Source organism: Tribolium castaneum, chromosome 6, assembly GCF_031307605.1.
Source record: "Tribolium castaneum strain GA2 chromosome 6, icTriCast1.1, whole genome shotgun sequence".
In the NCBI taxonomy this organism is placed as follows: Eukaryota; Metazoa; Arthropoda; class Insecta; order Coleoptera; family Tenebrionidae; genus Tribolium; species Tribolium castaneum.
The window spans coordinates 11,215,366-11,237,549 of NC_087399.1; the positions used below are offsets into that span (position 1 = coordinate 11,215,366).

General features: G+C 31.5%; 1 protein-coding gene across 4 annotated transcripts; it reads right to left on the minus strand.

Moving 5' to 3' along the window:
- Positions 1-761: 761 nt before the first annotated feature.
- LOC103314811 (uncharacterized protein) lies at positions 762-21,478 on the minus strand. Of its 4 annotated transcripts, none has more exons than XM_064357341.1 (5): positions 21,207-21,478; positions 10,012-10,207; positions 8,888-9,963; positions 4,898-5,198; positions 762-1,785 (listed from the first exon to the last, which is right to left on the minus strand). In XM_064357341.1, the coding sequence occupies exons 2-5, from the start codon at positions 10,084-10,086 to the stop codon at positions 1,180-1,182; spliced, it is 2,058 nt and encodes a 685-aa protein (XP_064213411.1). In that variant the 5' UTR covers positions 10,087-10,207; positions 21,207-21,478; the 3' UTR covers positions 762-1,179. The 4 variants fall into 4 exon arrangements, with proteins under 4 accessions (XP_064213411.1, XP_008199987.1, XP_064213410.1 ...); XM_008201765.3 differs by having other exon boundaries at positions 10,012-10,210; XM_064357340.1 differs by lacking the exon at positions 21,207-21,478 and adding an exon at positions 20,796-21,156.
- Positions 21,479-22,184: the final 706 nt, after the last annotated feature.

The following is a 22,184-nucleotide window of genomic DNA, read 5'->3' on the forward strand; positions in this document are numbered from 1 at the left end:
GAGGGTTGGAGCCATCTTCGATTTTTATTCATTAAATTTGTTAATAAAATACCAGACTAAAACAAGTTTTTTGTAAATTACTCAGAATGCTTTAAAATTTACGTTAGGATTGTAATAAGAAAAAATGTTCGTTTTTTAATTCTGCATCGAATGATATAAAAATACACAGAAGTTGCCATTTGAAATAAGCAAAATAAAAAGCTCTAAAGTTTAAAAAGTTTGGAAATAAATTGTAAACATCCTGTAGTAACACAGATCAATCAAACTTACTTAATGGGTCTGTTAAACCTTGTTTAACACTTACGTAACAATAACGTTGCCAAAAAAGCACTGTTTCCATTTTTTTATGGTTTTTAAATCCAAAAGTGTATAACCAATTTTTTTGGTTTTTATTTTTATTAACAGTAATCCCTGAACTATTTTGAAAAAAACTTTAGGTATATGTAAGAAGCTAAAAAAGTGCTAATGAGCACAAAAAATAATAGCACGCAATTCAAAAAATTTGATTATTATGAGACAATTTTGAGACACTGTATAATCAAAAATATTTTCCTGAAATGTATCCTAGAGTACAAATAACATCTGCAAAATATTAAAACACCAACTTTAATAATATAACTGAGCTACGGGAGACGGGAGCTGGGCTGGACACCCTGTAGAGTAAAAAATACTTTGACTCTTTCGACAGACTCACCTTGTAGTTGCAGTTTTTACTTTTCATAATGTTAAGCATAACGTGAAGGAAATAAAATAAAAGTGTGGAAGTTTTAATTAAATTTATTAAATACTTTTGCCCAAAAACATAAATTTTGCTATATACACAATGTACACATTTTCGGTATATAATTACTACGGTTATCATTAACATGATACAAGGTATACATTTAAAAATGAGAGTATTTTTAAAATTTTCCATTTTATAAAAAAAATAAGCGTATTTTAAGACATATTTTACATTTTTTTTCATTCATTTATACTATTGTTCTATAAACAACACTATTCACTAAACGTAATTCCATCAAATCAAACATTTCCGTATGGAACATCCATCGAATTAAGTAATCCTCAATGCTATTTTGCAATCACGAATTAAAAAAACACAATACTGATGGAAAGAATATCTTACAATCATTTACAAAATAGCAACACAATAAAATCACGTCAAACCCAATAAAAAAATCACACAACCCTGTGTTCGGGACAAAAAGTCTTATAATTCTCCTCGTCAAAGTGCCACTCCGTCAACCGCGCACAGCACACGTGCGCCACTCTCAGACAGCCCCTCTTCAAACAGCAAATGTTCGCCCCCTTGAGGTGGCACTTCCCGCACGCCACGTTACAACTCGTCCACACGGCCTCCTCCAAGCCCACAATTTTGGGGCCCACTAGGTAAACCCCCTCCGACCACACGATGCAGTCCTCGTGCGCCCACACCTCGAACCCGTTGCCCGTTTCGGTGATTCCCAGAAACGCGTCCTCTTCCATCGAGTGCTTCCGCTTCTTCTTCACCTTGACGTTTCCGTCAAGCGTTCGCGCGATTTTCTTACTCTTGAACTGCTTGTCGAAGGGGTCCTCCAGCCGCCGCTCAAACTCCGGGGAATTACCCGAGATGAAGTAGGGGCCGAAGAGGTCGCCAGGAGCCGGTATTGAGGTGTTGAGGGTTGGGCCGGAGGTCTCAGTCGCGTGAGGCCCCCGTTTGCAGAAGGCGCAAATCCAGGAGGTGTCTTTGGTTTGGGCGTCGTATTGGTTGCTCAAGGTGCTACAGTGGAGGCCTTTGGAACGTACCTATGGATAAATTATAAAAATAACAATGAATAGAACACAAGCTGGTTTTTTTAGTGCCTAAATTAGAAACTTTTTAACTTCTAATATAGCTAGAACTTTAAGATTTTGTATACAATCTAAATTGACCAGTCTGAGTATTCAAGTAAATTATTTTCAAAATAATTCAAAATTTTAAATAGTATCCACCTATTTTATTTGCTTTTTGAAATCACCTTCTCAGACTGAGTAAAATGTACCCTAGTTGTTAGTACTTATCTCTCATAGTTTTTGACGTACTATGTCAATTTTCTATATACATTTTCATTTGCATGGGTTCATTTAAAATATCACAGCTCATGAACCTTTTAATAAGTTTCCTTTTTTAATAAGTGAATAATTCCTTTTGCATTTGATAGCGAAGGGTTCGAAGGGTCTTCTCAAACTTTCAACTGTCAAATTGCAAGGCCACTATGATTTTTTGAAAATGATGATTAAAATATGACTATAGTTTTAGCTAATGGAATAACCCTGTTTTTTCAGTGACAATCAAAAGTTTTTATGCAGACTTTTAATAGCATCTTCTATAGCTATCTCTAACAGTTTTTAAAATAATCGCAAAAAACAGAATTTTTGTTCATTATTTTCATTCAAGAAGTTTAAAATTCGCTGGCAGATTCACTGAGTTACTTTACATAGTTCACTAAGTTATATTAAACCATAATTAAATATTATTATTTTACTGTTTCGATTATGAACCTGCTAAAAACTAAATAAAAAATTGATACAAGTCACCATAAATATCGATGTTCTTTCGATTGCCGTTAAGAAAATGGTGTCGTTTCATTTGTAAAATCTGAGTTATAGCCGATTTTTGATAACCATTTTGAAAAAATTATACTAACCATGAATTTTGACAGTTTACAATTTTCAAAGTTCTAGAAGACTTCGGTTTGAAAAAGAGTTCAAGGGCTGTGATAGATATCCTAGATAAACCCTTGCAAATAAAAATTTTAAGAAAAAAATTGATTGACATAAATCAAAAACTATAACAGGTGAACACCAACAATTTCGGTACATTTTACTCAGCTTGAAAAAGTAAATTCAAATATGCAATAAAACTTGGTGCCAATTTATGTAGTTCCGGAAGCTCAGCCATTTTAAAAATAATTAAGTTGAACTCAGAATGGTCGATTTAGATCCGGCACGAAAAAATTAATGCTTCAATTCTTGTAAAACGAGTTTTTTTATAGTATTTTTTGTAATTGTACAAAAAATTTTGTTTTCTTAAACTCATTCTAATACAGAACTTCAGCTGATTGAATCCAAAGTGCAATTTTCTGTTTGGAATTACGTTCATTATGAAAAACACGTTTCTGTGGAAATTTTTGGAAAACCTAAGATTGGTCAACTTTTATGTTTACATCATCATATATTCCTCCTGAATAAAGCTAAAAACTTTATTTTATGAAAAATATTCATACTTGACAGCTGTGCATGATTTCAGAGAAACAACAATTTAAAAGTGTTATCGAAGCTAAAATATTTTTTTTTAGTTATTCAACTTGCAAAAACCTCTATTTTTGTATCTTTTTGATTGCAGTGAACTAAAAAATATATCCTTAAGGTTCAAACTTTCTTCTTTAACGTGGTGCTGGTGAAAGTCCTACTTTCCTAGGATTCTTAGCTTGATGTAATATTATTTTTTAAAAATGTTTCCGTAAAAAAATCCCATTATTTCTCAAACAAAGCAAAAACTACCAATAACAAAAAGAAAACACCAGGAATTACTGGATTAACACCATTTCGAGTTTGTCTTCAAAGGAGTATTGAAATGGCATTTAACAAATCATTTAAGTGATTAACTTAAGTTTTAGTCTTACAGGTAATAATTACAAATTTCCGTGAATTAAAGACACGAGCTATGTTTTCTCATTGAGTCAAAGCTGACTAAAATAAAACAATTTTCAATTCACATAAAAAATAGGAGAAATTTTATTACGATTGCAATAATTTGAAAAAAATCTAATCTAGTTTGTATTTCACGCTTATACCATTAAAATTTGGGATAACATTAAAGCATCAAAGTGAAGCGTCTCAAAAGCTCTATCGTTTGTGATATTATTTTTTTATTTTGGACACCTAGAAGTAATTATTTTATGACCGGCACTAAAACTTGTAACACCCTGTACATAAGACCTAGATACAAGAAAATAATAAAAAATCACAGCTAAAAAATTAAAGTAAAGAGAGAACATTTTTTTTATTTTTTTATTTAATTTTTTTTTAAGTTTTTTATCGTTTTTTTTTTGATATTTTTGATACTTTACAGAAAGATAAGAAAGTACTATACCAAAAAACAATGAAGTAAAATAGTACACAAAAGTGTTAGTTGTAATAAAAAAAATTGTGTCAAAATTTCATTAAAGGTTTTTTTTAAATGACCCATTACAAAACATAAAACTTGTGTGTTACTTTTTTATTTACCTTCGTTTATTAATTGTAATAACAAGCATCTAAAAGAGAATGACATCGTAGTGACCCTTGGCTAGGCCAGCGCAGGTTTAAGTTAGACATCCGTCAGCATAGCTAGGACAAACTACAATGAAATTCAATTTTTAGAAATTTGTTTTAATTATAATATGTATTATAGTATTGACATATTATACAGGGTATCTCATAAATAAAAGGAAAAACTTGAAAATTCCCAGACAAGTCAATTTTTATTGGCAGAAGGTGTACTTTTTTTAATTGGTGCCAATTACCTCCTTTGTATTACAAAACCACTCCTTCAAAATTATAAATCGTATGACCCCGTATGATGCTTGAAATAAAAGGTATTTTATTCTGAATTCGGCTTTTGATGTAAATTTTATAAATACATATTTTTCTCAAAAACGCATTTTAAATTAAAATAGTGAAAGCATCCCATTTGAATGAAAATGATGTAGAGAGTGATACATTTTAGATGTCCGAATAGAATAAAAAATTCAAATATCCTGCATTTTTTCCAAACAATTAGCGAACTAGTAAATTTCGGACGGTCTAATGCTCGAAGGGCCATCATTTTTAGGCTGCTTTTTTGCGTATCTTGTATCTTGTTTCGTTTCCTCAAAAAAGTTCTCAGTAAACGTACCTTGTGTCTGTATTCGCTGTCGTCGTGGAATTTCTTCGTTTTGTGTGGTTTTCGATCGGAGTCGTCGTCGTTCGTCGGTGTGTTGATCACACTGACGGAAAGAGGCGAATCACGAGGACCACGGATTTGGATGAAAGGGCCACGGGATTTACTTGAACTAGCGTTGCTACCCGAATCGTAAGCGTACACGTCTTTCATTGCTTCAATCTTTGAGTTTTTCTTTGTTTTGGTCAGTTTTAAAGCAGTCTTACCAGCTTTCTTCCCGAGTTTCTTCTTTGGGGTTGACTCAGATTGCATCCGTCTTTAAGGAAAAATATAATTTATTTAATTTTTTTTTAAACTTTAAAAATAAACATGAGTTGGGAATACACGACTATTATACGAGTATATCCCATTTCAGTTCATAAAAGAATTGCAGCAGTGCATTTGATTTTTTTAGAGTGAAAAATAAACCACAAATTGAAAGTTTCTAATAAGAAAAAAATTGTTAAACTAAATCCCAGTGCCACTTTTCGAACTAAGAAAACCCACCAAAAACTCTCAATTTGTGCTCCAAAAAATGTAAATGCGTTGTTGTAAAATTCTACTATGAACTGACATGGAATATACATTAATTTCGGTTCTTGATCAAAGTGGCATGTAATTGAAATTAAGTTGGCAACATTGACTATCAAATATAAATGTCACAATTTTATACTCAACTGTCGTTCAAGACAGAAGAATTGCTAATACCTAATTTAGTGTTGCCAATAAAATTTTTTGGCAACAAAGAATTACAAATGCTTAGTACATTTTTAATGTTGCCAACTTAAATTCAATGGTAAAAATGCTGTTTTTTTAAGTAATAACCTTTAAGTCAGTTTAGAAAATATTTTTTTTATTCCCGATAATGACTATTTAAATTGGCAATATAGATATATTATTACTTGCAGCACAATCAACTTCTTCCTGTCGATAAAAAAATTAATGTAAAGCGACAATTAAATTGACAAACACAACCACGTCCGGCTGTAATGTTACCAACAGCTGAAAGCTTTGTTGCCAACTTAAACATTTACTGTTGTTCACCGTTAAATATTAACCTTAACATTGAATAATTTTTCTGTACAAAAGATTGTTTGTTATTTATTGTTTTGTTATTAGATGTTTCAAAACTATAAAAACGCCAACGTCGCATTTTCTCTCAGAATTAGCTGTTATAAATTATTCACGCACTTCAAGGAAGTAATAATCGATGTAATTTATAGTTTCAAAGAGAGATCTAATCATTAATAACTATTTTACAATTTTATCAATCTTATTTGAGAAAATAATTTAAAAAATTCGACGTTGGCGTGTTTATAGTTTTGAAACAGCTAATACATTGTTCTATTTACATCTTCCGTAAGACTACAAATGTTTGTAATTTTTTACAATAAAGTGCCAACATACCTTGAATGTAAATTTGACACAACCTAATTATCAAATTCAAACTCTTATAGGTATGCAATCATTTGGCTAAACCATCTTAAATCTCTTGTCTGTTGGCCACCCGAAAGTAGCATTTTAGATTTCTAACATTTAAAAAAGCGAATGTGACACCTATCAGAAGATTACAAAATTTGATTGTTGCCATTTTGTCAAATTGGCAACCATAGCTTTTAAATTTTTAGATAATGATTTGGCTTAACTGTCTAAAATTTGTGGCCAACGGAAACAGTTATTTTTGTTGATCAAATATTAACATTTTGTAACACTTAAGTATAAGGGAGAAAGTTTGTAAGACCATTAATAGTTAGTTGCAATATTAGCCTGTTGCCAATTTAAATAGTAGATCACTTTGTGGTCTAAAATGAAACTTCAAATAAAATGGCAACTTTTCATATACAGCGGGTTCCGTAATTGAACTGCCATCAGTTATTGTTACAATGCTGAGTTTGAACACCATAAAATTTTACAGTAGACAATTTATGATAATCAACCCTCACAATGAAGTATTGCTTCAAAGATATTTGACATAGGTCGTTCCGTCTGAAAGACTAGAGCCTGCTTGCAATAAATCACACAATAAGCCTGCCTGAGTAATTGTTTGAAGGGTCCTTGCTTTGGGATAATTACAATTAAAATTTTGTGTACAAACTAAATGTTCCAATAATAATTGAAACGGCAGTATTTTATAAATATTATTTTTCCAAAAAACTGCCTCTGGCTTAACCGTCTTAAATTATTTGCCACTTTAAATACGAGTAATTATCTTTGTACAGTCATAACATTTTAGTACATCAGAGATAGAGTAATAGAAATAGTTGCAATTTTAGACTTAAATATGTTGCCAACGTATTGTCTTTATTTTTCCAAAAAACTGTCACTGGATCGACTGGCTTAAAGTTGCCAACTTAAAAGTTGTCTTTATTTACTGGTAACATTTTAATACAAAAGAGATAATGTTGGTAAGTCAAAAAAGAGTCGTAAATCTGTTGCCAACGTAAGTAGTCACTGTTTACCACCCGCTATTAAAATTTAGTACTAAAAATTTACAACATTTAAATGACAACAACAGGCTGTTATTTTTATCGTGGGATTGTAAACAAAATTATTCAAAGTGATCGAAAAGAAAATCTGCAGAAACAAGAAAAATAATGTAGTCATATGTTTTTTGTATGAAACTTTTTATTTAATCTATGGTTTTATAACTTCCAGTAAAAAACTTCACGCCTTGAAATAAATAATCTCAAAATAAATATGATACCTTCGAATGCATATGTATGTAAATTAAAAACTAATAACTCTAACTTCTCTTTTGGGGCAGTTAATTTGGCAACTTTCCTAATTCAAACAGCCGTATTCAAATGTCATTTTTTTATTCGAGAAACACCCGTTGGCCTAACCGTCATAAACTAGTTGCAAACTTAAACAGTCACTGTTGATTACCCGCTACTAAAATTTTTGTAGAAAAACCTATAAAAGACTACAAATGGTAGAAAAAAAATTTAAAAAAAAAACAAATATTAATTTGGCAACTTTGCTTATCTAATTTAACACCAAAATTTTATCGTTATCGTTATTATTCAAAGAAACTGCCATAGGCTTAACCGGTTTAAATCTGTTGCCAACTTAAACAGTCACTTTTTGATCATTCGGGATTAAAATACAGCGTGCTCAAAAACTGGCGCACCAACTCAATGGTGTGTGGTAGAGAAGTGGTTACATATAATGGTAAAAATAGTAAAAAAATTCTTTGTATTAAAGTTATTGATAAATAACTAATTTTAGGTAAATGATATGTGGCAACGTTGTCTAACAGTCATGATCGCAATAGAATTTGAGCAATAATAAAAATATATTATTTTTGAAACGGTTTCCTAGGAAATAATTCCCAGTGTTGGCACATCTACACATTGTGATTTTTTGGATGAATTTTAATTTTTTTAAATTAAAAAAACTGCTAAACTCTGATAGTAAATTTAAAAATAATTATTCATCGTTTTGTTACGGAACGATTACCTGGTATGAATCATAAAAACATAAAAAAATAATGAAAACTAAAGAAGTTAAGACAATAAGTTTGTAGCTCCAGATTTTTTAAAATATAACTTTAGGAATTTTTTCAACATTTTTCCTGTAATCTGCACTTGCTTCTCAATAACGTACCACTGAGATGGTGCGCCAGTTTTTGAGCACCCTGTATATCATTTGAAAAAAAAGGAACAAATAAATGTCGTAAACGTGGGAAACAAATCAAATATTGGCAACCTTGCCAATTTAATTTAAATATCAGAATTTTATATTTCTATATTAATCGATTTAAAAGTATTACCAACTTAAACAGTTACATTTTAGTACAAAAGATCGAAAAACCCTTACAAAACAAGTTACTGTTTTCTTCGATTTTCCTTACAAGTGATTGTAATAATTGTTATTAAGTTGGCAATCTAAAATTTCCAATGGCATTTATAAGACATTTGTGGTGACGTAAAATGGTTTAAAATTGTGTTAAAAAATGCTTCCTACCTTTGTTTCCTTTTACCCTTTTTGGGGGATTTCTTCAACACCGTCAAATCGTTGGATGTTGAAGTGACATTATCTTGACTCGTCGTAGCCATCGATAAATCCCCTTTCGTTTCATTATCAGTCTTGAGAGGATCACTCGTATCTTCAATCCCGGCAAACATTTCTTCTAATTTATTTTCAACTTCGACAAATTGCGTATTGGTGGCTTTTTTCGGCGCCGTTGTCGAATCACTTTCTTGCATATTTTCATTAGTTTTAATTACACTAACAGAGATTGCTTTAGAGTCATGGTTCACTTCGTTGCTTTTCAAGCTTTCCTGAACCATTGCTGCTATGTTGTCTATTGTCTCCGATTCGGAGGAAGTTTTCCGTCGAGTTTTCGCTGGTACTTCTTCCTCGGACGATCTCCGCCGTTCTGGGATTTTCTTCTCCTCACTTACTTCTTCATTATCGTCGACTTTGACAGTGCTTTGGTCTGGAAGTTCCTCTTTCGTCACACGGACCGTTTTGCTTGGCTTTCGTTTCCGTCTCGACTTATTGCTGTCCAAGCTATCTTCATTGCTATAAGGTGAGACAACCTCGTCGTTGGTCGGTACGTTTAAACTACTCGAATTGCTGTTTTCGTCGTGCGAACTCGCCTGCACGATCACACTAACACTCTCTTCGTTCGCCTTCTCGAGATTCGGATTGAGTCTTTCGAGGATCGAATCGACCCGTTTTTTCGAATTTTTCGGACTAATCGATTTGACGTTTTTCACTTCGACGACGGGTTGAATGTCCAAAGCACTCGCCGGTAAACTGTTGATTTTGTTCGTATCGCGCACACTTAAACTAATCGGAGTTGTGGTGAGTATTTCGCCGTTTTGGCTGCTGCCGTTTCGAGTCACTGATAAATCGACACCGGATCGCGGAAACTGTCTTTCGGAGAGCATTTGCTCGAGGCTGAAAATGTGCGAAGTCGGGATGGTTTTCATTGGTTCGGTAGTTGGCGTGTGCCAAGTCGGTTGATGTAGAAGGGAATGTTCGTTTGACATGTGAGCGAGCTGAGGTTGCCGACTTGGGAAAAAGTTCGGTACCTTTAAATTGACGGGTTTAGGGCGAATTGAGCTAGTTTGGGGACTTACTTGGAGGTGGTTCCAGGCGGGGTTTGTTGGAGGCGCAGGCCTGCTGTGGGGGTGATGGGGAGGGCCTCCCGACATTTTGGTTGATGCACAGAGAATTGGTCAATCTGGTGGCATAGTAGCGAGAGTGAGGGACACTCAGTGCTTCAACTAGTTAGGTTTCGCAACAAAATTACAGACCCTGTCATCCGGGCGAAGTCTTCTGGAACAAAAACCTAGTTTGACAAAGAGAAACTTGGTCCAGACAATTGTGCTTAATTAAAAAAGTACTGTAGCAACTTTATTGCGTTAAGACTGCTTTTTCACTGGCATAGTACTCCTTGGTCTTCCATGTTTTCTTGTAATAAACTAATGAAAAAAAAACAAAACTGTGATACATTTAACGCTTAAGATAAAGATGACAAAAATGTGTGATAATCGCCTGGTTTCGGTATCTAAACCTTTCTCTCTTTCCACTATTAGTGGTAATGTACAGTTAACCGATCTGAAGATGTCTCCCCCACAAAACAAACCCCCTGATTTTATGGATAATTTATTTTCTAAAACAATGTGCAATTCGGAAATAAAATTAACTAGACGCCCTCTAGTGATGACTTTTTGAAAATTTTTGAAATTTTCGTAATTCCACATTTAATTGAATTTAATGAATTGTTTAACAATTTTGCGTGTACAGTGTTAATTGCTTACATTAGAGAGAATCACTTTAAAAGTACGTGATGGTAAATACTAGCGTTGACTTTGGTTCTGTAGTTTTTCGTGGTATAAAGTGTTTATTGTTGGAATTTGAAAGTGAATAAAAAGTGAAAAAGATTTAAATTTCCATTACAAAGTGTTATCAAACAGCTGTCTAATTAAAGACTATAAGTAATGGATCACAGCGAACATAAAGTTGGGCTCATGAAACCAATAAATTAGTAAAGTTTGTGAATTTTAGGTTAGAATTTTTCCACTGATAAAATCATGAAATACTTTGATAAATCAACAAAACTACAATTAAGATTAACAACTGCTAATATACTTAAACGTAAATTATGCAAAAAGGTAGGCTTTTCAATGTCTTTGTAATAATGTTCCAATAAAGAAAGTGAACCAAACAGTCGTTCGTTGTCAACATTCGTTTCTTCCACCAAAGATACAATAGTCATTCCGCATAGGCAATGCAATAATTGTGAAGCCTCAAAATTCGTACAACGCTCAAAATATCCGAATAAACATTTTCCCGCCATTTATGGTTACTGTTCTCGACCTAGCTCAGTGGCGCCCCCAACGGTAACTTTACTTCCGAATCCAGTTTTTACAATTACTATAATAATTATACAGGGTCGCGTTAAAAGTATAGATACAGTTAAATATTTTCAGAACGGTTTAACAGAAAACCTTGAAATTTGGGAAACAGTTAAAAGTGTTTAAATTCTATCATCTGAGAGCTTTTTCAAATTTTTATCGTCATTTATTTTGAAAATACAAGGCTAACTTGATTTTTTTAATGGCACGATGGGTCATATTTAATCATTTTTGAAATTGCATTTATTTCTGAGTTGAGTGATTAACTAAATTTCCACCTTCACTTTTATTAAAAGGTAATAAAATAAAAATTCAAAAATTTCAATAGAAATGCTTCATCAATTGTTTCAAAAGGTGACTGCCCAAATTACTATCAAAATTTTTTAGTTTTTAACAACAAAATTTAATTTTTTTCTTGGATCAGCCGAGCGATTTGGTTAATTTCTTGTGTGGCCATTTATTTTTCGAGGTTTAATGATCCAACGGTAATTTGGCTTAATTTTAAATAAAAGAAATGTGTTTTAAAATTTCATTTTTTAACTTGAGGTCATTTTTTGCCCCTAATTGAAAGACCACCTCCTTAAATATGTGCATTCTAAATTTCATAACAATCAGTTGGCAAATAACAGATATTAAGCTCAAAAGTCTTTGTATAGTTGTATTAGCGATATCCGTCACTTGTATATTAGCCAAAAATTAAACTTGGGTACAACAATTAGTTTAATAATAGTACATTTAAGTAAAACTGAGCGAAAAAAATTCTCATGTTGGTTTATCATAAAGACAGAAAGCCAAGAAGTTAGTGGAAATCAGTTTGAACATCTTTTGTAGCATCAAAATCAAGTATTCCGTGTTTAAAATTTCTTAATTAAAACGTGTTCTTTTTCATCTAAAAGTGTTATTTTACCACTTATTTTTAACTTTTACTTATTTTTTGATTAATGAGCTAACAATAGATAAAGACAACATTTCCAAGACTAACAAAATTTTACATTTTTAGAAATTTTCAAGTTTCAATTAAATTAAGGTATGCATGTGTTATACCATAGAACTCAGAAAAAATGCTCTGCTAAAGAATATTAAACTTGACCCTTGTTGCTATTTAAAAAAAATCAAGTTAGCCTTGTATCCGAGGAACAACTGGAGATAGAGATTTAATGAAGATCTGAAACGATAGAATTTATATAATATTAAGCATATACTAAATTTCAATAAGTTTTGATGAACAGTTTTCATAATATTTAACTGTATCCATACTTTTTAGCGACTCTGCACAATCAAACTCAGAAACTGTAATTGCAAGACTTGTCAAACTTAACCGAGAATGTTTCTAAAGAATTATATGTAATTTGCCGCCATTTTGATGCTTTAATGGGCATCTTAAAGGACGCAACGTCATCAAGTGTGATGTTATAATAGTCATTATTTGAGAAAACATTTAACGAAACTTTAATTTTTTACAAAATGTGTATAAAACAAAGATTTTAATTCAATTTTTCCTTTCCAAAATTGAAACATTACCAACCCTAAAACGACTAAAATTACAATTTTTGTTTACAAACGGTAAACAAGAGGCAAATTACAAAAAATAGTATAAAAAATTCGTTTCATAAGACCTAACGCCACTGGTTTTTGAAACGAATACGTGCTTCAAGACTGGTCTTATGAGACTTGTTTTTTAATATACTATTCAAGTATACAATAAAATAATGATTTATTGCCGGCAATGGTTGTGGTCAGAGGAAAGACAGCAAAAGCAGGGGTTCATTTTATGGACACGACATCTTCTGATCGGTTAGCTGTAGTACATTTTATTACGAGGATAATGTTTACCACAGTTTTAAGGAATCGTTTCATGTATCAATGATGGATTTTTTTGGATATACCAAAAAAGTTAAAGCAATGTTCCTAAAAATGTAATAGTAATGTGTAAAGGTAAGGGAGAAAGTAAAAGCACCTTCTTTACAGTGTCCTTTTAATCATGTTGTTCATTAAAAAATATTCATACTACAAAATTTTTGTGTCAATACTTCTGTTATTACATCATTAACAATGCATTGCATTTTCCAAATTTTGTATAAAACAAAAAAAGTTCACAAATCAGCTTCTTTAAAGTGTCAATTTTATAATTTTTTTTTGTTTAAAAGTATTTTTGAAATTGCATAAATCGGATTGTGGCAGTGTTTGTTACCAATATTTCCGTTACTACAATATTAATTTATTAATAATGCATTTAATTTTCACAAAAAAAAGAATAAAGACGTATTGTATAAAAGTACCCAAGTAAAAAAACAGATTATTCAGTGTTTTTTTAACAATTTTTTTATTGAAAAATATTCATTGCCAGAAATCAGATCGTGACATTGTCTGCGCTCATGCGCAAAAAATTTCTTCTCGCACTTGGTTCGCAAATAACTATTACATTTTTATAGTATGCGTTTTTCCTACTTTTATTTATTTAAAAGCATTTATAAAATTACCAAAATTGGATTATTTGTTAATATACAAGGTGATTTTTTTAAAACAAGCCACCTTAGATTTTTAAAAAACAAAAAAAAATTTAATATACAGGATGGTTCAAAAAGATGTTGCCAAACATTATGGCCTTAAAGCGGTCATCAAAACAGACAATTTTTGCTTATAAACCATTAGTCGCAAATGAGCCGTTTTGCCTCTGGAACCATTTGTTACTTGCGGATCTAGCGGCCTGAAAAGACATGCTGCCACTACTCTGCCTAAGAGTTCCTTTTGTGTGTCACAGATCGATTTTTATTGTTAGAAGGATATCTTTTAGTATACTTTTGAAAATTGTATTTTAATTTTAATTGAAATCCTATGACAAAAAAATTATTTGGGCCTTTTTCCACGAGATATGTATAGCTCTTCAAAGTTAAATTTTAAGTCAATTTTTTAATGCTTCAGTTCATATTTTTTTGACTTTAGTTAGCGGACATGACAGCTCTTAGAACATTAAACAAATACCTGTTAAAAAATCAATGATCAATGTCTAATAATAGTAATAATGTGCAAAACAATTAAAAAAATTGTAAATTTGACATCCTAGGAAATGAAAGAAAAACAAATTAAAAAATATATTCAAAAAAAGTTACTTTAAAAAAATCTGATTTCATTTTTGTTCTTAACGGAACTCCATACGAGAGTTTGTCCGACACTTTTGAATGACCTTGTACTACTGTTGTTTATACATATAACAGTAAAAAAGTTAGAAGAAGAAAGAATAGAAGAAAAGAGAAGAGAGAGAAATAGATAAGACAAAAAAAAGTCCTAGACTCACAAATTTTATACAAACAGAAAAAACAGAACAGAAAAGTGACGGAAATCGCGACAGAAATGGCACTAGACGTGATCCAAACTCCAGTCACGTTTTTAATGATCTGTCCGCTTTTTAAATTTTTAGAAAACGACTTTAGTGATGTCAATGATGTTTGTGATAAATTATATAAATGTACCATCTGCACTTTTTTCTTTCTTTTTTAACAGGTCGGTAAATACCTTTTTGTTATCTGAACACAAATCTACTTAGTTTGATCAAAAATGTTGTTAAGTGCACGTACGTCAAGAAAGTTCTTAAAAAGTGTAAGAAACTTTTGACAAGTATTTGACATTTCTCAATACAAAACGTCAGATTATTTTTAACAAAAGCAATTTTAAGCCATGCTGAGTCTAATTCGAAGAATAAAATGTTGTATTCAACTCGTTTTCGTGTAAACCGGTTCATTTAATTCACTTCGTGAATGATAAACCACTCGTTATAAAGCGTCAGATTTCCACTCAAACTCGTTAAATAAATAACTACTTCACATTAATGCAACATATTTGCATACTCAAGTAATTTTCATTGTTAGTACAGTTTCAGGATAAAGGTTTCTTGTGGTTTCGCTTTTTAAATTATTCTGCAAATTACTTTTGCACCACGTATATTAACCGAGAAAGTATTAATCAAGAAAATCCTTCCTCGCTTCATAAAACAATTACACGGTGTTAAAATATCTAATAGAACTTGCCTTTTCTAAACTTTAATGCCTTTCGTTCTAAATAAAGTCCAAAAAGCTACAGTCGGTTTGTTAAAAAATATATTATTTCTAATTGAGACCGAGGTATAACATTCTTCATAATTAAATGAACACGTGGAAACCTTTCTCTATACCTTAGTGATAAATTTAAAAATCTTGTCGCATTTGATGACAATTTTTTCCAGTCCAGTGTCCAGTTATGACAATGATTATTCAGAAATTATCTTTATGAGCTATTTGACCTCAAAAAAATGCAGTTTCATATTATTTTACAATAGACTTTAAATACAAATTTACAAAATTATTAATCGTTTGTAAATAATTAGTTGCTTATCTACAGCATCCACTTTAATTTCTAAGCAATCAGCCGACCAATCTTCGTTTCGTCAGAAACTACTCAGAAGGGAGTAAAAATGTTTCTCCACAGAAAATTTGCAACATCAAATAGAATTTTACAAGTACGTAAGTAATCTGATTAAAAAAATTATAGGAATTTTATCGGTTCCATAACTGTTGTTGAAAAGAAACACCCAACAGATTAACGCTATCTTAACAACTATCTAAAGGATAAATTCCAGAAACCAAGAGTAAGTGTTATGTTATTAAATTTGTAATTGCACATTTTTTTCAGCACTCTTGGAATTAAAATAATAACTTTGCAAACATGCAATGTATCACATACAACTTAAATGAATAATTTACTTACAATTCCCACAACCCACAATACGACTTTAGTCACAAAAGTTTTGTCCAATAAAGCAAAATAAAATAGTTCGTATTCAACCATCAAGAAAATCAATAGGCAAAGACTATGATGTTAATAAAACGATATTGTATTATACGAGTAGGTATACAGTAATTCATTCTTTATGGGAAAATGTCTAGAAGTTATTGCAGTCACTCGACCTATGACGCAGATCAATAAATATTATTAAAGTAGGATGCATTCGTTTTAAAGCTAAATTTAGGTAATCCGTAATAGTAATTTCGTTTTATTACAAACGAAAAAATAGAGTTCAGCTAATCAATAGTTTTTAGTGCCTCGGTAATGTAACTACTGTATTCACTTTTCCAACCCCAAAAACCTCAAGAAGTCAACAAAAGTTTGCAATAAGTAATAGATTGCTTTGAGCGATTTATTGAAATTAAATTCAAATTCTGTTGTGGAGACATTAACTTACAATAATGTCTACTTTATTTAGTGCACAATGTATTTTTTAGAAAGATCCAATGGTTCAAAACAATGTCAAATCCATTAGAGAATATTTACATAATTAAGTAGATTAGAAATTCAATGAAAAAGAAATTGAAGACTTGAAGAATCGAAGACTTCGCCCACCACGAAAAAATACAAAACATAACAGAACAGAATAAAGCTTTGGTAACATTCCCATTACATCAAATGATTTCAGTTTTAATAGACTTTAATGTAATTTGTGTTACTTTTGTCCTTCGTATTTTCGATTTAAAGATAAGGATAGGTTTGGATTTGCGACTTTATCAAGACAAATCAATTTAGAACCTAAAAATTATTAAAACGTGAAAGATTCCTATTTACTCATTTTACAAATTTAAATGTTGATAATTTATTCTTAAAGTGCCACGTTTTGTATTCGCATTACCCAATTCAAGGTTAAAGGTTATTCAACTGTTAAAAATTCGAGAAATTACATATTTTGTGCTTACATTCTAGAGTAATTAACTGTTTTATGAATGAATACGTACTTTCACATCACCCGAATAAGATATTCGAACTGTTGATGTTCATAAGGAATGTTTGTAGTAATTAAACTAGTGATTTGCGCATTTACTTACAAAAGTGATTCAGCTAATTTGCACATCGCCTATGTCAATTTTCGTATTAGAATCGGAGTATGACGTTTAGAACTCGTCTGATTAAAAAGGCAGACGATTTATTATTTATTTGCCAATGAACGTAAGGATTTTAGTACAAAGCAGCTTCACATTGCTTATTGTGACCAATTTTATAGTGTGTACGTGATTAACTTCGTTTTCTCATAAAAAGTGTCTAAATAAAAACGTGTCTTGCGCTAAATAATGATTTTAAAATTAATTTTTATACAACATACTAGAAGTCAGCATTCACACAATACAATAGAGTCCCAGTTTAAAGATTTCATTTCAGTAATAGGAAATTTTATGGTCATGCCATCATCAATTTTGAATAAATATTTGTCATGCCCACAGTCAAAAATACATATTTAAAGATAACTTTAAGTGTTATTTAATTTTCGACAACAGGTGAAACTGACATCACTAATAAATCTTTGAAATCATTTTTGGCATTAATACGAGTACAAGCATTTTTCGTGATACAAAGAGCCGCTGTCATGTTAAAACAATGATAGGATGCATTAATACTAAAGTTAATAAGTAAGACAGCCTATCTTTGGAAATAAGATGAAATAGTCTGCACCTCATGGCAAAGATCAGCTCCGAAGGAGTAAGGAAATTCCCGCCGAAACGTATGTTTTATTTTATTCACAACCACATTTTGTTTAAGTAATAAAATAACCTTTTCGATGTAATAACTTAGTCGCTTGTGAACACATTGTATTTTCGACATTAATTTGATGAGATTGTAATCTCGGAAATCCTACATAAATCACTTTCCAACCAAGGAATGCAATAACGTATTTTCCACCTCTGCAATGTTTTAAATTCGTCGATTGTGTTGCGTTTTTCAAAAAAAAAATTGTATACAAAGATTACAAAACAAATTTTCAACTTCAATGTTCTTCCCTATTTTTTAAAAGCTTTTATTTAACTTGCTTTGTTGACTGTCTCTGTTTCATATATTCCGAGTCAAATTTGAAAGGGTTCCTGTTGTCCTAACGAATTGAAATTTTGCATACTTACGTAAAATCTGCGTGACAATGCAATCCTATTTATTTAAGTTTCGAGTTAACTTAAAAAAGTCCATATTTTGAGAAAAAAATTTGGTCAAAACCACATCCCGCTATCGTCTTTTGTTTTCGACATAAACAAAAGTTGACATTTTAGCGGAATACTAAAAAATGCATAACTTCCTTTTTTTAATCATTCGTTTAGCTGTAATAATATAAAGTATTTTTTAAATAGGAATCATAGTTGGCTATGACATTTTCGAAAAGCTTATTGTTTCTGAATTGAAAATAATATAAATACAGTTTGATATTTTTATATACCTTTGATAAAATATATATTTAAAATATTTGAAAGTAGTTGGCCATTGAAAATTTATTTCACATAAAATGTGTGAACAATCTAGAAATTTTGTGAACTGTTATTAAAGTAGAAAATGTGAAATTATAAAAATAAGCCATGTTAAAGTTATTTTCAACTGAACAAATATACGATCGTCGCAGATTTTAATTACATAAAAAATGTGCAGAAAACGACGTGTCACTATCATTTGATGACACTTTTTTTATGATTTAGAGTATTTGAACTGACATTTTTTTGTAAAATAAAATTTTGTAAATAATTATTTTTTTCGACATTACATTTTTAATTAGAAAATAGAATGACAATGTAAGCTTGCCATTTTAAACTAAAAACAAAGAATTTTTATTAATCGCAAATATTTCATCTAATAATAATTTATTATGCTGTTTTTAAATTAATTAGTGTTTGACAATCCAAAATTTTTTCATGGCCTACTACAAATAAAAATCGATGTTATGCTTTTTTAATATTTAAAAATAATATATTACACAGATAGACATAACAAATCAGTAAATAATTAACTTTTCAAAAATATCATATCCGCCTATAATTCCTATTTAAAAAAATTAAACTTTATATTATTACAGCTAAACGAATGATTAAAAAAATCACTGATGACATTATCAAATTCTCTGTAAAAAAGTAAAAAATAATGTCTTTATTTCAGATGCGGTTTTGACCAAAATTATTTTCGAAAAAAAACGACCCAAGAAAGTCTCACTCCTATTAAAAATGCAGCACCCTGTACACAAAGCATAATACACAAAAATAATTAACATTGACGGTAGACGACACCTTCCCTCTACAAGTTTCTCCCTCACATCGCCTACTTGTTTTTGTTTTTTTTTGTCGAAATCTATAATTGCATTGGTTCATTCAAGAAATCACTGCTCTACAACACTGTTAAGTCAATAATCTTTTGATTTGAGAACCGAACTGTATAATTTTGGGAATGGCATAATTTTTCAAGAATGATGTATTTTTTTAACGGAATGAGCCGGAGATTCAAAAAACAATGATTTTTAAGAAGTCTTCACAGAAAAAAGGCCCTTCTCGGCACAAATATCTATGTAGGGGTGTAATGAAATGCTAGTACTTATTACTTGATACGCTTCAGGATGGAAGCAATTCATGGCGATTTAATTTTAATTTTAAGTTGTTTTTTTCAGTTGTGAAACTAAATAACGCTGAACGTGGTTTTGCATACAAATAAGACATTTTGTGTATAAAAGAATAACTTATTATTACCATGCGATTTTCTAAAATTTTTATCTAGTTTTCCATGACAGTTACGTTAACCCGATGTCCATTACGGAACTAAGATTACAATATATTTTATATTCTTCGGTGAACATTTTAGAAATATTGACAGATAAAACGATATTGAAATTATTCACTGCTGAGGTAACTGTCATGGATAACTAGATCAACATTTAAAAAAATCGCATTTTATATATAAGATATATATATTATAAGATTTATATATATATTATAAGATTTTCTAGATCCGATTCCTCTTAAAATAACAATAGCCCAGTACTTTTGTAATTCACTGAAAATTAGAATGACACACCCAAATATACAGCGTTATTTTCTAAAAGGCGCCACCTTGGATGTCTCGAAAAACAGAAGAAAAAATCAAAGGGGTGTTCAAATTAGAGAAAACAATCCAATTTTTCATTTGTAATAATGCCCTTCTAAAATTACATGAAACACCCTGTATAACTATCACATCAACCGACACTACAAAAGCAGGTATAATAAGTTCTTTTTAATACGACCCTGCTTTTGTGTATTTTATGACAACTAGAGCTGGTTGTGGTTTGAATTTCTAAGGAAATTTAAAAGCAGCTGTAAATCAACAATAGGTCTAATTTTGCAATGTAGTTAATTTTATAGTATATGTTAAAAAATGATACGTTATCGTGTAAGTAATGCTATTTTATGATCTAAATTAAAGGCACCGCCCTACATTAATCATTTTACTGTGTCAAAATAATAATTCTTGTCGAAAAGTTTAGAACCGGAAGCAATATTTGGCTCTTGTCCTTGACAAATCATAGCCTCCTGGGCCATCACCAAATCAAGTCATCGTACTAGAAATCAGCGATGATCTCAGTGTGTGGTTCCCTTTAAATCGCGTATGGTAAAATTCGGCCACATGGCGTTTCCGCACCGTGACACTTCGAATGAAAAATCGAATCGATCCAGAGCCGTATTTACTTTCGCTTTTGGACTTACCTGGGCGCCCAAACGGCCCGAAATCGCGCTGTTACGGCTAATAAAAACCAATTTAAACGATCCCGTCGTCGGTTGGGGCCTTTTACGGCGGGCCCTCAAGTGATAATAAGACAACCGCACAAATTCGAAAGGTTGAATCGATGTTTGGGAAATAACACACTGTTGACTGTCGAACTTTGGCACTCCGTGCTGGGCCTTGGGACGGCCGCCTCGACCCGGGGGGCCCTCAGATCATTCCAAACACTCCCCAATGAAACAGTGACGCGAGAATTTTAACGATTTGGGCGAAGGCACGGCCATAAAACAGCCGACTTCGAACAATGGCGGACCCGGTTTTCTACATTTTTGGAACGGCAACGCTACCTGGCGGACGAATTTCCGCCGTTTGGCGATTAATTGATTTATAATTACCTCACGTCTGGTGGCTCAAATCATGCAATTCCTGACGAGACGGCATGTTTACACAGTTTATTGCCCATTTTATTAACTGGGGTTTTCACAAAATTGAGCGAAAAAAATTACCACAGAACTAGATAAAACTAGAATTAACTAAACACAATACGAGTCACTGACACTAGTTTAAATAGTGGTCCACGCACCCAGTAATTGGCACTAATTGATGTCAACTGGGCTTTGGGTACACGATTAAATTATAATTAAGCGTTTTCTAAAACAATATATTTAAAATCTTTGCTTTTCTTACTTTGATGGTAATGAAGGCAATCTATGGCAATGAAAATCCCTACTTGATGCAAGTGAAGTCGTGTAGACTATATTTCGAATCTACAAGAAACACGTCACAACACAACAAAACTTTCAGGTTTATTCATGGGTTTGATTAAAGTGTTGGAAGTAACAAGTACGAAAGTATTCAAAAAAACTGTTTGTCTAGCCACGATAAATACCAAAAATGTCAATGTGCAAAGTCGGTTGAAATTAATAAATATTCAGTGACTAGATTCTCATAGTAATAAATTTACCAAAAAATTTTTTTTATCAGAATCCTTAAATAATACTATTAGCCGTGCAGTTTCTGTGTAAGTTTTGTGACCATTGTGGTGCAAAGAGCAGTTAATTAGCATAAACTTTTTATGAGTTGTCATGGTAACAGGTAGGTAAATAATTTGCACAACAATGGTTTTTATGGAAGTGAAGCAAAAGTCCTAAGTTATCACTTGGATAACAACCAGTTTGTAAAGTTGTTAGTTTGGTATGTCGTACTTAGTTTTTTAGAGTTTTTCAGTTTTTGGACCAGTTTCACAACTTTACAAATGTAACCCAATAATTAACAGATTTTAAAAACTTTCAGTGCTTCTAATCTACTTTAGTAGACACTCAATTCTGACAATTTTCTTACTAGAAGTTACGACTTGCACAGGCCAAATATAA

Excerpts from the sequence above, each read along its gene's own strand:
- LOC103314811 (XM_064357341.1), bottom strand. The coding sequence starts at position 10,086 with ATGTCGGGAGGCCCTCCCCATCACCCCCACAGCAGGCCTGCGCCTCCA. Across the intron at positions 5,199-8,887 it reads AAGGGTAAAAGGAAACAAAG|ACGGATGCAATCTGAGTCAA; the intron begins GTAGGAAGCATT and ends TTTTCCTTAAAG. Across the intron at positions 1,786-4,897 it reads ACAGCGAATACAGACACAAG|GTACGTTCCAAAGGCCTCCA; the intron begins GTACGTTTACTG and ends ATTTATCCATAG.